At 43.9% G+C, this 17,306-nt stretch overlaps 1 protein-coding gene across 1 annotated transcript in view; it reads right to left on the reverse strand.

Annotated features, from left to right (window-relative positions):
• Positions 1 to 17,306, reverse strand: part of SRD5A1 (steroid 5 alpha-reductase 1) — a 54,075-nt gene that overhangs the window by 5,724 nt on the left and 31,045 nt on the right. The window contains exons 3-4 of the mRNA XM_064279749.1: positions 7,364 to 7,465; positions 2,211 to 2,361 (exon numbers count right to left, since the gene is read on the reverse strand). Coding sequence (XP_064135819.1) covers positions 2,211 to 2,361; positions 7,364 to 7,465 — 253 coding nt within the window. The remainder of the gene's footprint in view (positions 1 to 2,210; positions 2,362 to 7,363; positions 7,466 to 17,306) is intronic.

Raw genomic sequence — 17,306 nt, forward strand, 5'->3', positions numbered from 1 at the left:
AGGATGTATTGCATTGGGCAAATCTGCTGCAAGAGCCCTCTTTAAAATGTTGAAAAGCGAGGATGCCAGTTTGAGGACTAAGGTGGGTCTTACCCAAGCCATAATATTTTCAATCGCCTCATATGCATGTGAAAGCTGGACCAGAAGAATTAATGCCTTTGAATTCAGCATTGGCGAAGAATACTGAATACACCACGGACTGCCAGAAGAATGAACAAATCTTTCTTGGAAGAAGTACAGCCAGAGTACTCCTTGGAAGCAAAGGATGGCAAGACTTCATCTCACACACTTTGCACGGCATCTCCTGGCTCTTCGTGAGACTGTCATAAACTCACTGACTTGCGAGTTATTTTAAGTTTTTATATGCCTGGTAGTGGCCTAATGCATTCATCATTAAAACACTTTTAGGAGTGTCCCTTGAGTCCATGGCTCTCTGATATCTATCCATCCTCATGGCTCTCTGACATCTATCCATCCTCACGGCTCTTCTCTGATATCTATCCATCCTCATGGCTCTCTGACATCTATCCATCCTCACAGCTCTTCTCTGATATCTATCCATCCTCATGGCTCTCTGACATCTATCCATCCTCATTGTCCATATGTAAAAGTGCCAAGCTTGCTGGCACACGGAGTCTCAACAAAACGCAGAGTGCTTGTCTCAGGGACAGCCCCAAATCTCAGGCTTCTGTTGGCATTCCTCCACAAACATGAGCCAATCCCCTGCTCCCCAGTGACCTTCCTCCTTCATCACTTCCAAAAACAACCCTGTGCGTCTTTAAGCAAACAGTGAGGCTGGGAAATAAGCCCAGGCACTTTGACACTAAGAAGTCTGCACCTTTTTTTTTTTTTTTTCCACCATGATATCAATCTGGTCTTCTTTTAGTGTTTTATCTCTGTCCTTATCCCACAGGGGACGATGCGCTCCGTGAAGCAGGATGATGTCACCTATTTTTGTACGCCTGGCCGCATGGCAGCACTGGAGACTGAGAGATCCTTCTGAGTGAACCGTGCGGGGGAAGTAAAAGAATGTGAGTCACAGATGCCAACACCGGTTAAGGCACCGGCCAGGCCAAACCACCACCGTCAGCTGCCATGGTCAGATATGAAGAATGCAACCACAGACAGGCGCAGCACTGGGAAACAGACAGTGGAAGGTCTTGCACATTTCCATGAGACAAACCTCCACCTGGCCCCTGGCTTTGTTCCTGCAGCTGTTTCTTTAACTACTAGATTAGAAGATGCTCTCTAAGTTCATCTCAGCTCTAACATCCTTTGAGTTTTTTTGAGTTTGCTGGTCAAATGGATCACAGGCCCTGTTGAGGATCTGATAAGGGCTAAGCACCCGCTCTCTGGACGACAAGGGCATTTCAGGGGTGCACAGCACACCTGCCGCCTGCCAGGGACCCGAGGCCCAGCGCTGGGGCCGAGTCACCCGCAGCTCAAGAACTTGTGATGAGCCAGCCCTGTGGGCATAGCCTGATGGTGCAGTGCCTCTCCATCCCCGGGGCTTCTCCTGACTGCAGGCTTCTATGTTCATGTGTCACTCAGCCGTTTATCTCCATTTCAATCAGCAGTTTTCAATTCTGACCACTGAATCCCTGCCTCAGAGTTAACTTGACACTTGGGTTGAACAGCATGAATTGAAAGTGGCAGAGAACGTGGTACAGAATGTTGTGATGCTGACGGAGACCTCATGTTTCCTTGTTGTTGCTGCTGTCGAGTTGCCTCTGACCCACGGCAACCCCATGCACCTCAGAAGGAAACACTGCCCAGTCCTGCACCATCCCCATGATCGGCTGTAGATCGGACCGTTGTCCTTGGCTGATTTCTGGAAGGAGATCTCCAGGCCTTTTTTCCTAGTCTGTCAGTCTGGAAGCTCTGCTGAAACCTGTCCAGCATCACAGCCACACGCAAGCCACCACTGACGGATGGGTGGTGGCTGTGCAGAAGGTGTGTTGGCTGGGAATCGAACCTGGGTCTCCCAAATGGAAGTCAAGAATCTACCACTAAGCCCCCTGCTGCTCCCGATATTTCCTTAAAGCTGGGTTATTCTGCAGACATTTGCTTAGTTTTGTACTTTTTTAGCTAAAGCATGGTATAAACAGATTCAGTAACTCAAGTTAACATTAACAGCTAACTAACCTGCAAGTTATGATAATAAAGTGAGAAAACAAATTACAAATGCCAAAAGTGTTTTGAAAACTTACCGGTGATGCTGTTCTGCTCTGGAGGATAAAATACAAAATGTGAAGAGCGCAAAGGCCCCGCCTTGGGCAGACCAGCTGGCCAGCGCGTAGCCACACCACTCAACGATCTCGCCGAAGTAGTTGGCCGCGGTCACGTACTCAAACAAGCCTCCTATGAGAAACACAGGCCACAGTCGGGCATGTATTACAAAATGGTACCCACTGAAACGCTGGCTCAAGGGACGTGTGTGAAAACTTAGCTGGAGAACAGAAATTCAACAATGGGAAAATGCAGCCCACACAGAATTTCCATCAGTGAGACACATCCAACGTTACAAGGCTTACTCTTTCACATCGCAACCTCCTATCAACTATCTATCTACGTCAGCAGGCTCTATCTGAATAGACAAGTCAACCATCACTGTGAAAGACTTTAATACCCTGGGGTGGGGGGGCACTTGCCCCTGGGCCCAAGTTCAAGGGGGTGCCAGATGAGGCGCAGGGTGACATTCCGAGGCGCCACAAATATGAAGGGTGCCTGACTGAGAAGCAGGACAAGAGGGGGGAAGGCATTTCTGCTGACACATCACCGCTATCAGTGTCTATTCATCTTGAAATGGTGGGAGGAGGCATAAATTAAGAGATTGCCTTGGGGGCTTGCTATCCTCCACACGCCCCGTAACATGCCACTTCCCTAGTTAAAAAATAGAGCCACAAAACCCAAACAGAGAGCGAGAATACTGAGGAAGAGTCAACAGTGAACAAGCTTAACACAATGGACCTGTATTGAACCCTAGACCAACAATTGAAGAAAATGTCTATTTTCAAGCACAGATCCATTCGTTCGTTTGCCAAATCTTCAAAAGTGCATCAAGCCTGCCTTACCCAAGGCCCGTCCTTGGCACCTGGGAAGCACCCATGCACAATGCAGTGCAGCCTTCTCCACCTCAACAACCTCAACTAAAGACCCTCAATAAGAGGGTCTCTGCGTGGTGCCAACAGTTACATGCTTGACTGTTGGTCGAAAGGCTGGTGGTTCTAATCCAGCCAGAGGTGCCTCAGAACACAGGCCTGACAATCTGCTTCTGAAAGATCACAGCCTTGGAAACCCTATGGAGCAGTTCTACCCTGTACACATGGGGTTGCCATGAGTTGGAAATGACTGGAAGGCAACTAACAATCAATAAGGAAAGTGTATAGTCTAGGGTGCTGAGAATTATGGAAAGCAGGGCAGGGCAAGGGGCCCAGGATGTGGGGGTGTGGTGGAGTGCTGCCCCAGTCAGAATGGTCCAGAATGGGCCTCACCCAGAAGGTGAGATTTGTGCCAAGGTCTGCGGGGGAGGGTGGGACCGGTGGTAACTGGGGGATATGGCTCTGGGCCAGAGAAAGGGCCACAGCAATGGCCTCAGCCCGGAGAGCCATCGACATACCCCAAGAGTATGGGTGACTGGGTGAGGGTCTCAGCAGATCTGTCCTTGGGGGTCACAGTAAGGGCTATATCTTTCCCACGGGGAGAAAGAGGAGCCAATCAGGGTGTTATACAGAGCCCAGGCCTGACCTGCTCCGGGATCCACCGTGCCATCTGCTAAGCCAAGAATATTCTGTAGAGGTGTCAGGGTAGCACATTAAAAAGAGAAGTGCTCACACCCTAAATCTAACACCTGTTTTAACAAGTGTCACAGACTAGCACACAGATTACACCTCTGAGCACACGCAGCTGAAGACCACTAGGCTTCCACCGGAGTCCAGACACGGTGTTTCCCAGAAAAAGGAAATGGCCAGAGCCCAGGGTACCATCATGCTCAGGTTGGAGGGGCGGGCGGGGGGCAGGGCCTCTGCAATGCAGCACTCTCTACTCTTGAGCAGCTTGATGTAACTCACAATTTTAAAACGATGCCCATGTTCACTGACAAACTTCTTATGATAACACACAGCCCGTCTGAACGCTCTGATGGCATTCAGGTAACGTGTGGGAGGCATAAGTAGGAGAAGAGTCTGCAAGGATGCTCACCAAAGTGCACAGAGTGGCGTTCCCTCTGAAGGTGGAGCTTCAGATCAGCGACAGTGTCTTATCTACAGATTTCTATACTGCTTCAGTCTTACACCTGTGTGTGTCACATCCTCTGTGTCTGTGTCATTAGGTGTCATTAGGACAACACCTGAGAATGAACCCATGCCCTCAGGTGCTGGTGAAAGCCTGAATATGAGGGGCCTGAACAGCTCAACCCCAAGGGGGGAGCCTGGCCACCCTCTCAGTCGGCAACACTGCTTTCATCCTGAGGGTGGACGGCCTCAGGCTGGGGTAGGGGCAGTTGTCTAACTGGTTCCTTCTGCCTGCATCCCATTTGCTGATTTTAATCAGTGAGCACACCATAATTGAACCATGCAGGTGGGCTAATGGGCTTGGAATTTTTTTTTTTATTATTTTTATTGTGCTTTAAGTGAAAGTTTACAAATCAAGTCAGTCTCTCATACAAAAACTTGCCTTGCTATATACCCCTAATTGCTCTCCCCCTAATGAGACAACCTGCTCCTTCCCTCCACTCTCTCTTTTGTGTCCATTCTGCCAGCTTCTGATCCCCTGTGCCCTCTCACCCCTCTTCCAGATAGGAGATGCAAACATAGTCTCAAGTGTCTACTTGATCCAAGAAGCTCATTCTTCACCAGCACCTTTTTCTATCCCATTGTCCAGTCCAATCCCTGTCTGAAGAGTTGGCTTTGGGAATGGTTCCTCTAACAGAAGGTCTGGGGGCTATGACCACTGGGGTCCTTCTAGTCTCAGTCAGGCTGTTAAGTCTGGTCTTTTTACGAGAATTTGGGATTTGCATCCCGCTGCTCTCCTGCTTCCTCAGGGGTTCTCTGTTGTGTTCCCTGTCAGGGCAGTCATCGGTTGTAGCCGGGCACCGTCTAGTTCTTCTGGTCTCAGGCTGATGTAGTCTCTGGTTTATGTGGCCCTTTCTGTCTCTTGGGCTCATAATTACCTTGTGTCCTTCGTGTTCTTCATTCTCCTTTGCTCCAGGTGGGTTGAAACCAATTGATGCATCTTAGATGGCCGCTTGCTAGCATTTAAGACCCCAGACGCCACTCTTGTGGAATTATTTAAGAAAGCCCCAAGAAGCCAATCTGCTACAAGACATTCCCTTGAGACAAGATGGGTCAAGAACTACACATTGCCAAGCGCAGTCAGTTGGAACCTTTGGAAAAGGAGTGGCAGGAAGACTGGTTTCATGGCATCTCTGCTCTGTGCTTTCATGGACGGCTTTCCTAGGCAGCCCCTCAGGCTGCCCTCTGTGGATCAGGAAGGCCTCTCCCATGGGTCCTGCTTCTGGAAGGACGTCCTCTCTTAGAAGGGGCGCTGTCCCAAGTCTGCCACTTTTGTGACCGCTGGCGTTCTCTACATCTTTTCATCCTGCCATCTCTAGGGCTTGCGCCCTGCCCCTCCTTGGCCAGGCACAGGGCCGTACCTCTGGCCTGGCCATTCTGCCTGCTGAGCTTAGGAATCACGTTGTTCGCTGCACAAGAGTGCCGGGCCAGGGGAGCGGGTAGGGCCGACAACCGTGCTTGCCCTCCACCCTCCAGGCTGTGTGCTTTGATTTGAGACTGCACCCCTCCAGAGAAAAGAGAGCCTTCTGGTAACTGCACAGTCTGCTTGCCCACCATGCACCCAGGAGAAGCTACCTTCTCAGTATACTCAGAGGTCCTGGGCGCCATGGGCAGCCCGTTGGAGACTCCATCGCATTTCCCTTTTCCCCACCACATCCATCGCACTGCTGCGACTTCTGGAGGTGGGTTCTGCTGATTTTGGGTTCTCTGGGTCACACTTTGGAAACTCTGGTGGTGTAGTGGTTAAGTGCTACTCCTGCTAACCAAAAGGTTGGCAGTTCAAATCCACCAGGTGCTCCTTGGAAACTCTATGGGGCAGTTCTACTCTGTCCTATAGAGTCGCTATGAGTCGGAACCGACTCGACGGCAACGGGTTTAGGCAACACTTTATGTAACTTGGGGTCTGCAGGTGTTCTGTTCATTGCTTTGTTTTTGTTGTTATTATCCTTGTATGGTTTCCAGGAATACAAGTGGGAGGGTTCTAAACTAAGCAAGGGCATGTGCTCACCAGCTCCCTTAGATTTTCTGCTTTACCTCCTGGACGTCTCATTTTTAGAAGCTCCCTTGGCTCCATTTTATAATTTTTTAGTCAAGCTTGGCTGCTAACCAAAAGGTCAGCAGTTCAGATCTAGCAGTTGCTCCTAGGAAATCCTATGGAACAGTTCTACTCTGTCCTGTAGGGTTGCTATGAGTAGGAATTGACTTGATGACAATGGGTTTGTCTGTCTTTTTTTTTTCAGTCATTTTATAGCATCTTACTCCTTTTTAAGCACTCATTTCAGAATCTGTGTCTATTAATTCTAATATCTAAGACCTTTCATATTGAGTCATGCTCTTACTCCTGGTGCTGCATTTCCTTATGGGTTCTGGGACTTTTGAGTGTGGCCTCTTACTCCCTGGAACTTGATCTGTTGGGATTTTTGGAGGGCTACAGCCTCTTGGCTTCGTCTAGGGGAGCTAGGCTTGCTTTGTCCAGGTACGCAAGTACCTGCCACCCTAGCATCACAGGGAGTGTAATTCATGGTTTGCGGTTTCACAGACCATCCACTGGTGTGACTCTGGGCTGCAAAGCAGCATGAGGACCAACTAGTGGTTACAAATTCTCACAAGATGCTCTCTGGCTTGTCACGTGCTCTTAGATTTTCCCTCTGGAGGATTACTTCTCCTTTCTTGATCATAAGAATTGAAAAGATTTTGTTAAAAAATGTTTCATCCAACATCTTTAACTGTTTTCAGAGGGAGGGTCAGTCAAATATCTATTTCATTATATTGCCAGAAACGGAAGTATTAGACGCCTCTGATAAACCATAAATTCGTCCTCACACTCTCTTCCCCAACAAAGACGTAACCAGAGTTTCCTTTCTGCCTACTAACCATTCAGGGGGCCAGAACTGGTTCTTCTGGTGTTCTAGTAAAACGCTAATGACACCCACCGCTATTAATACTAGCAGCTCACACTGAAAACTCGCAGCGAGTAAACACTGCACTCATTCAATCTGCCAAAACTAAAACAGCAAGACAAGGCACTGTGCGACGCAATTTTAAAATAAAGTTCTCATTTCAGTACGTACCCCTTGGTATTTTGTATCCAGTCTCCCCGGGTTTCCTGAGATTCCTTAGGATATGATCTGAGTGGATGTTTATCAATATGCCCACTAACCACAGGGCAAAACCTAAGGAAGAAAACACAAGACTGTGCTGGTTAATGAACTACAACATTCAAGAACCCAGGTCTGATTGAACAGTACTATTGTAATTCTTCACTTTATAATTATTAGTACAACATTTAAGCCATAAACCCATTGCCATTGAATTGATTGTGACTCATAGCGACCCTACAGGACAGGGTGGAACTGCCCCATAGAGTTTCCAAGCAGCGCCTGGTACATTCAAGCTGTTGAACTATTTCGTTAGCAGCCATAGCTCTTAACCACTATACCACCAGGGTTTCCATTTAAGCCATAATAGGTGATAAAATCATTCAATATGTGTTTGTCCTTTATTTGGAAAGATAGATAAGGACTGCTGGCAAGTATGCTAAATTGGGCTTTTTCTAATATACTAATAAGGGATCTAATCCACTCAAAACGTTTGACTTCATGGCCGAAATAAATGTTTGTAGGATGACTGGCAAGTCATTATTAGCTGTATCTAGATGAACGAATCAGTCTTGGAATATACCCAGACTGTTTCTTAGAAGCGAGGATGGCGAGACGTAGGCTCACTTACTTTGGACACGTCATCAGGAGAGACCAATTGCTAGAAAAGGACACTACATTTGGTAAAGTAGCGAGTCAGCGAGAACCAGGGAAACCCTCAATGAGGTGGGCTAACACAGCAGCAACAACAATTAGCTAAAACATACCAATGACCATGAAGATGGTGCACGACCAGGCAATGCTAAGTTCTGTTGTACATAAGATTGTCACAAGTTGGAGCCAACTCAATGACAAGTAGCAACAAAAACAACAAGAATACTGAGTATACCATGGACTGCCAGAGAATGAACCAATCAATCATGGAAGAAAGAGGGCCAGAATGTTCCTAAGAAGCGAGAATGGCGAGATTTCGTACAACTTACTTTGGACATGTCATCAGGAGGGACAAAATGCTGGAGGAGGACATCATTTTCAGTAAAGTGGAGGACCAGTGAAAATGAGGGAAACACTCAATGCAATGGACTGACATGGTGGCCACAACAATGAGCTCAAACATACCATTGATGGTGCGAGCAACATTTTGTTCTGTTGTACATAAGGTCACCATGAGTCAGAGCCAACTCAGGGGCAACTAACAACAGCGAAAGGACCTTACTTAGGGCATAGTAGTTTCTTGGAGTTCATCTTTGGCCCTCTTCTCATCTTTCTTTGCAAACTTGGTTAGAATGACTTAATGCACACCCATGGCCTCCCCCAGCACTGATCTGCCAACTCATCAACCAGCAAACCTAGGGCAGCTTCTCTTCCTCAGTCCAGACCAGATGCTCACCTGTCTGCCTCACCGCTCTCCCCAGACATCCCACGGCATTCTGAATATATTGTTTCTCCTACTCTCACACATCCCCGGGGCTTTTCATCACTTACAGGAGATTTCTTAGTATCACACCAAGTAATTCCAACCATTAAGGCACAATGCCAAAGTATTACTTTATAAAAGGAATAACTCAGTTCGATATTATGATGTTAATTTGATTCTTCTGAGATCTTTAAAAAAACGTGAGTGTTTAATGGTGATATTCAATTCAATATCAAAGAAATGTACATCTTGGGTAACATAATTAATTATCCGTCAGCTATCCCAGTGACCTTAAATAATTTTTCACAGCTACAACCAGGCATTGAAAGCCTTCTGGTCTACAGTAAGGCTTTCAAGATTTCTTCTTTCAGATTTCACCATCGCAAGCAGCTTTCTTTTCTAAGCAGTTCAAGTCAAATTTTGTAATAGGTTTTATAAACCACGTATTTGATCCATAAACTCATAGTGGGTGAGGTGCCTTTTCTGGATCTCAGTATGTCACCCCAGGTGATTTTGCTTCCAATTTAAGGTTCTAGAGAAAATCGTGTCCTCAAAATTCTATGCTTACTTTTCCTTCTAGGCAACACACTTCCTTTATTGCTGAAATTGGTAACAAAAACCAGTATTTCTGAAGATGGCTGACTAGGTAGAAGCTACCTCGGATCCCTCTTGCAACAAAGACTCGGAAAAACAAGTGAATCGATCACATACATGACAATCTACGAACCTTGACCATCAAACACAGATCTAGAGAGTTGACCTGAGTGACAGAGACTAAGAACGAACAACCATGGGGAAGCAGCGACTGTTTTCAAAGCCTGGAGCCAGGGTCCCAGTCAGGAAACCTTGGTGCCGGGCTTTAGACTGGGTGCAGGGGAGCTGAGCATGGCATCCTGAGACGGCGCAAACATGGGGCGCAGCCCTAGCCCCCTGAACTGACCTTGGGGGAAGCCCAGCCAGTGCACACAGGCAGCGCAGCGATGCAGCTGACAGGAGGAGAAGTCAATGGGAGGCAGCGCCCGGAGTGCGGCGACCCAGCCAGGGAACCTTGGCGCTGGGCTTTGGACTGGGAGCGGAGGAACTAACCGTGGCTTCTGAGACAGCGCAAGCACGGGACACGGGCCTGACCCTCAGGGGCAATCTCTACCCAGCCAGTGCACACAGTCGACGTGCCCCCCTCAGGAATCTCAGATAAAACAGTCATCCCAAGCAAGATAAGTAACTTTGTCTATATTCCGGGGTGCTACTCTCTCCTATTTATCTGAACCCTCCCCTCCCCTTCCCAGATGGCTTCATTAACATTGGAATTTCCTGAGCCAGAAAGTGAACTGCTCTGCGGTTTTTCTTTCTTTTTTTTGGTCTTTTCCTAACCCATTCTCCTGGCCTGAGAGAAGCAGCTACAAAAAAACCCAGGGACCAAAAATCCTTCCCTAATTGGACTAAAAACACAGAACCAGCTCCAGCCAAGCATACGTGATCCACAGTCTTGGGCTTTCATCCCTACAGGGAACAAAGTGGCTATTATGATGCAACTGTAATTCTGATAGGGATCTGAATGTAATTGTTTTAGAGGATTACTGGAAAGACAAGTTCCCCAGGTATGATATCTCTGCGAATTCAACAGAGCCCTCACTGACCCACAACAGGGAACTGAGGGCTGAAGCTCTCACCAGACCACCTAGCCTCCTGCCTTAGGGGTCTAAGGAGGGTGACACCTACCAATCTGTAGAGGTACTTGCATTGGGGGCCTAGGGTACAGCTGCAGAGCCCACCCACCAAAGTGCTTTAGGAATAAAGACACACCTACCTCACTGGCACTTGGGGGAAGCCTGTCAACATCCTACCCCCCGAGTGTGAACCCCTGCTGCTACTAGAATCTGGTACACACAACTATCACCACTACTCCTCTAAGTGAATAGGTGACAGTCTACACCACACACTTGGAGACCCAAAATCAGATTCTACTCAAGAATAGTGAATGGACCCTTAGGCTTATATATCTGGTAACAGCCCAAACCAGCTGGTAATAGGACATAAGTGACTCAAGGGCTACAACAATCAAGACATCACAATCTAGTAGCCCATCTATGTATATTGAAAGAAAACAAAACAAGATTAGACTCAGTGAGCGAATATAGAATAAATCACTACAATATCTTAGAGATGGCTCAGAGACAGCAGTCAATATCAAACCACATAAAGCAGCAGACCATGACAGCTTCTACAACCCCCCAAACTAAAGAATCAAAATCTTTTCCAAATGAAGATACAATCCTGGAATTGCCAGATGCAGAATATAAAAAACTAATTTACAGAATGCTTCGAGACATCAGGGATGACCTCAGAAATGAAATAAGGCAATCTACAGAAAAAGCCAAGGAACACACTGATAAAGCAGTTGAAGAACTCAAAAAGATGATTCCAGAACATAGTGGAAAAATTAATAAGCTGCAAGAATCCATAGAGAGACAGCATTCAGAAATCCAAAAGATTAACAATAAAATTACAGAATTAGACAACGCAATAGGAAGTCAGAGGAGCAGACTCGAGCAATTGAAATGCAGAGTGGGAAATCTGGAGGACCAGAGAATTGACACCAATATAGCTGAAAAAAAATCAGATAAAAGAATTAAAAAAAATGAAGAAACCCTAAGAATCATGTGGGACTCCATCAAGAAGAGTAACTTGCATGTGCTTGGAGTCCCAGAACAGGGAGGGATAACACAAAACACAGAGAGAATAGTTGAAGATCTGCTGGCAGAAAACTTCCCTGACATCATGAAAGACGAAAGGATATCTATCCAAGATGCTCATCGAACCCCATTCAAGTTTGATCCAAAAAGAAAATCACCAAGACATATTATCATCAAACTTGCCAAAACCAAAGATAAAGGGAAAAGTTTAAAAGCAGCCAGGGATAAAAGAAAGGTCTCCTACAAAGGAGAATCAATAAGAATAAGTTCAGACTACTCAGCAGAAACCATGCAGTCAAGAAGGCAATGGGATGACATATACAGAGCACTGAAGGAGAAAAACTGCCAGCCAAGGATCGTATATCCAGAAAAACTCTTTCTCAAATATGAAGGCGAAATTAAAACATATACAGATAAACACAAGCTTAGAGAATTTGCAAAAACCAAACCAAAAAAAAAAAAAAAAAAAACAAAGCTACAAGAAATACTAAAGGAAATTGTTTGGTCAGAAAACCAATAATATCAGATACCAGCACAACACAAGGTCACAGAACAGAGCACCCCGATATCAACTCAAATAGGGAAATCACAAAAACAAATTAAGATTAATTTTAAAAAGAAAAAAATGCTCAAAACAGGGAATCATTGAAGTCAATATGTAAAAGATCACAATAATCAAAAAGAGGGACTAAATACAGGTGGCATAGAACTGCCATATGGAGAGGGATACAAGGCGATATAGGACAATACAAGTTAGGTTTTTACTTAGAAAAATAGGGGTAAATATTAAGGTAACCACAAAGGGGTATAACAACTCCATAACTCAAAATAAAAACCAAGAAAAACATAACGACTCAGCAAACATAAAGTCAAATACTATGAAAATGAGGAACACACAATTTACAAAGAAAAATGTCTCAGCAGAAAAAAGTATGTGGAAAAATGAAACTGTCAACAACACACATAAAAAGGCATCAAAATGACAGCACTAAACACATACTTATCTATAATTACGCTGAATGTAAATGGACTAAATGCACCAATAAAGAGACAGAGAGTCTCAGACTGCATAAAGAAACACGATCCGTCTATATGCTGCCTACAAGAGACACACCTTAGACTTAGAGACACAAACATACTAAGACTCAAAGGATGGAAAAAAATATATCAAGCAAACAATAAGCAAAAAAAGAGCAGGAGTAGCAATATTAATTTCTGACAAAATAGACTTTAAAGTTAAATCCACCACAAAGGATAAAGAAGGACACTACATAATGATTAAAGGGACAATTGACCAGGAAGATATAATCATATTAAATATTTATGCACCCAACGACAGGGCTGAGAGATACATAAAACAAACTTTAACAGAACTGAAAAGTGAGATAGACACCTCCACAATTATAGTAGGAGTCTTCAACACACCACTTTCGGAGAAGGATAGGACTTCCAGTAAGAGGCTCAACAGAGACACGGAATAACTAATTGCTACAATCAATCAACTTGACCTCATTGCCTTATACAGAACGCTCCACCCAACTGCTGCAAAGTATACTTTTTTTCTAGCGCACATGGAACATTCTCTAGAATAGACCACATATTAGGTCATAAAACAAACCTTTGCAGAATCCAAAACATCGAAATATTACAAAGCATCTTCTCAGACCATAAGGCCATAAAAGTGGAAATCAATAACTGAAAAAAAAGGGAAAAGAAATCAAATACTTGGAAACTGAACAATACCCTCCTGAAAAAATACTGGGTTATAGAAGATATTAAGGAGGGAATAAAGAAATTCATAGAATGCAACGAGAATGAAAACACTTCCTATCAAAACCTCTGGGACACAGCAAAAGCAGTGCTCAGAGGTCAATTTATATTGATAAATGCACACATACAAAAAGAAGAAAGAGCCAAAATCAGAGAACTGTCCCTACAACTTGAACAAATAGAAAGTGAGCAACAAAAGAATCCATCAGGCACCAGAAGAAAACAAAAAATAAAAATTAGAGCTGAACTAAATGAATTAGAGAACAGGAAAACAATTGAAAGAATTAACAAAGCCAAAAGCCGGTTCTTTGAAAAAATTAACAAAATTGATAAACCATTGGCCAGACTGACTAAAGAAATACAGGAAAGGAAACAAATAACCTGAATAAGAAACAAGATGGGCCATATCACAACAGACCCAACTGATATTAAAAGAATCATTTCAGATTATTATGAAAAATTGTACTCTAACAAATTTGCAAACCTTGAAGAAATGGATGAATAACCCGAATAAGAAACAAGATGGGCCACATCACAACAGACCCAACTGAAATTAAAAGAATCATTTCAGATTATTACAAAAAATTGTACTCTAACAAATTTGCAAACCTTGAAGAAATGGATGAATTCCTAGAAAAACACTACGTACCTAAACTAACACAATCAGAAGTAGAACAACTAAATAGACCCATAACAAAAAAAGAGATTGAAACGGTAATCAAAAAACTCCCACCAAAAAAAAAGCCCTGGCCCGGACGGCTTCACTGCAGAGTTCTACCAAACTTTCAGAGAAGAGTTAACACCACTACTACTGAAGGTATTTCAAAGCATAGAAAATGACGGAATACTACCCAACTCATTCTATGAAGCCACCATCTCCCTGATACCCAAACCAGGTAAAGACATTACAAAAAAAGAAAATTATAGACCTATATCCCTCATGAACATAGATGCAAAAATCCTCAACAAAATTCTAGCCAATAGAATCCAACAACACATCAAAAAAAAAATTCACCATGATCAAGTGGGATTTATACCAGGTATGCAAGGCTGGTTTAATATCAGAAAAACCACTAATGTAATCCATCACATAAATAAAACAAAAGACAAAAACCACATGATCTTATCAATTGATGCAGAAAAGGCATTTGACAAAGTCCAACGCCCATTTATGATAAAAACTCTTACCAAAATAGGAATTGAAGGAAAATTCCTCAACATAATAAAGGGCATCTATGCAAAGCCAACAGCCAATATCACTCTAAATGGAGAGAACCTGAAAGCATTTCCCTTGAGAACGGGAACCAGACAAGGATCCCCTTTATCACCGCTCTTATTTCATGCTTGAAGTCCTAGCCAGGGCAATTAGGCTAGACAAAGAAATAAAAGGTACCTGGATTGGCAAGGAGGAAGTAAAGCTATCACTATTTGCAGATGACATGATCTTGTACACAGAAAACCCTAAGGAATCCTCCAGAAAACTACTGAAACTAATAGAAGAGTTTGGCAGGGTCTCAGGTTATAAAATAAACATACAAAAATCACTTGGATTCCTCTACATCAACAAAAAGAACACCGAAGAGGAAATAACCAAATCAATACCATTCACAGTAGCCCCCAAGAAGATAAGATACTTAGGAATAAATCTTACCAAGGATGTAAAAGACCTATACGAAGAAAACTACAAAGCTCTACTATAAGAAATTCAAAAGGACATACTTAAGTGGAAAAACATACCTTGCTCATGGATAGGAAGACTTAACATAGTAAAAATGTCTATTCTACCAAAAGCCATCTATATATATAACGCACTTCTGATCCAAATTCCAATGTCATATTTTAAGGGGATAGAGAAACAAATCGCCAATTTCATATGGAAGGGAAAGAAGCCCCGGATAAGCAAAGCATTACTGAAAAAGAAGAAGAAAGTGGGAGGTCTCACTCTACCTGATTTCAGAAGCTATTATACAGCCACAGTAGTCAAAACAGCCTGGTACTGGTACAACAACAGGCACGTAGACCAATGGAACAGAATTGAGAACCCAGATATAAATCCATCCACGTATGAGCAGCTGATATTTGACAAAAGACCAGTGTCAGTTAATTGGGGAAAAGATAGTCTTTTTAACAAATGGTGCTGGCATAACTGGATATCCATTTGCAAAAAAATGAAACAGGACCCATACCTCACACCATGCACAAAAACTAACTCCAAGTGGATCAAAGACCTAAACATAAAGACTAAAACGATAAAGATCATGGAAGAAAAAATAGGGACAACCCTAGGAGCCCTAATACAAGGCATAAACAGAATACAAAACATTACCAAAAATGATGAAGAGAAACCCGATAACCGGGAGCTCCTAAAAATCAAACACCTATGCTCATCTAAAGACTTCACCAAAAGAGTAAAAAGACCACCTACAGATTGGGAAAGAATTTTCAGCTATGACCTCTCCGACCAGCGCCTGATCTCTAAAATCTACATGATTCTGTCAAAACTCAACCACAAAAACACAAACAACCCAATCAAGAAGTGGGCAAAGGATATGAACACACACTTCACTAAAGAAGATATTCAGGCAGCCAACAGATACATGAGAAAATGCTCTCGATCATTAGCCATTAGAGAAATGCAAATTAAAACTACGATGAGATTCCATCTCACTCCAACAAGGCTGGCATTAATCCAAAAAACACAAAAGAATAAACGTTGGAGAGGCTGCGGAGAAACTGGAACACTTATACACTGCTGGTGGGAATGTAAAATGGTACAACCACTTTGGAAATCTATCTGGCGTTATCTTAAACAGTTAGAAATAGAACTACCATACAACCCAGAAATCCCACTCCTCGGAATATACCCTAGAGAAATAAGAGCCTTCACACGAACAGATATATGCACACCCATGTTTATTGCAGCTCTGTTTACAATAGCAAAAAGCTGGAAGCAACCAAGGTGTCCATCAATGGATGAGTGGGTAAATAAAGTGTGGTATATTCACACAATGGAATACTACGCATCAATAAAGAACAGTGACGAATCTGTGAAACATTTCGTAACATGGAGGAACCTGGAAGGCATTATGCTGAGCGAAATTAGTCAGAGGGAAAAGGACAAATATTGTATAAGACCACTATTATAAGATCTTGAGAAATAGTATAAACTGAGAAGAACACATACTTTTGTGGTTACGATGCGGGGGAGGGAGGGAGGGAGGGAGAGGGTTTTTTACTGATTAATTAGTAGATAAGAACTACTTTAGGTGAAGGGAAGGACAATACTCAATACACGGAAGGTCAGCTCAAATGGACTGGACCAAAAGCAAAGAAGTTTCCGGGATAAAATGAATGCTTCAAAGGTCAGCAGAGCAAGGGCGGGGGTTTGGGGACTATGGCTTAAGGGGACTTCTAAGTCAATTGGCAAAATAATACTATTATGAAAACATTCTGCATCCCACTTTGAAATGTGGCGTCTGGGGTCTTAAATGCTAACAAGGGGCCATCTAAGATGCATCAATTGGTCTCAACCCACCTGGAGCAAAGGAGAATGAAGAATACCAAGGTCACACGACAACTATGAGCCCAAGAGACAGAAAGGGCCACATGAACCAGAGACTTACATCATCCTGAGACCAGAAGAACTAGATGGTGCCCAGCCACAACCGATGCCTGCCCCGACAGGGAGCACAACAGAGAATCCCTGAAGGAGCAGATCAGTGGGATGCAGACCCCAAATTCTCATAAAAAGACCAGACTTAATGGTCTGACTGAGACTAGAGGAATCCCGGTGGTCATGGTCCCCAAACCTTCTGTTGGCCCAGGACAGGAACCATTCCCGAAGACAACTCATCAGACATGGAAGGGACTGGACAATGGGTTGGAGAGAGATGCTGATGAAGAGTGAGCTACTTGTATCAGGTGGACACTTGAGACTGTGTTGGCATCTCCTGTCTGGAGGGGAGATAGGAGGGTAGAGAAGGTTAGAAACTGGCAAAATTGTCACGAAAGGAGAGACTGGAAGGGCCGACTCATT

This window comes from Loxodonta africana, chromosome 2 (genome assembly GCF_030014295.1).
Source record: "Loxodonta africana isolate mLoxAfr1 chromosome 2, mLoxAfr1.hap2, whole genome shotgun sequence".
In the NCBI taxonomy this organism is placed as follows: domain Eukaryota; kingdom Metazoa; phylum Chordata; class Mammalia; order Proboscidea; family Elephantidae; genus Loxodonta; species Loxodonta africana.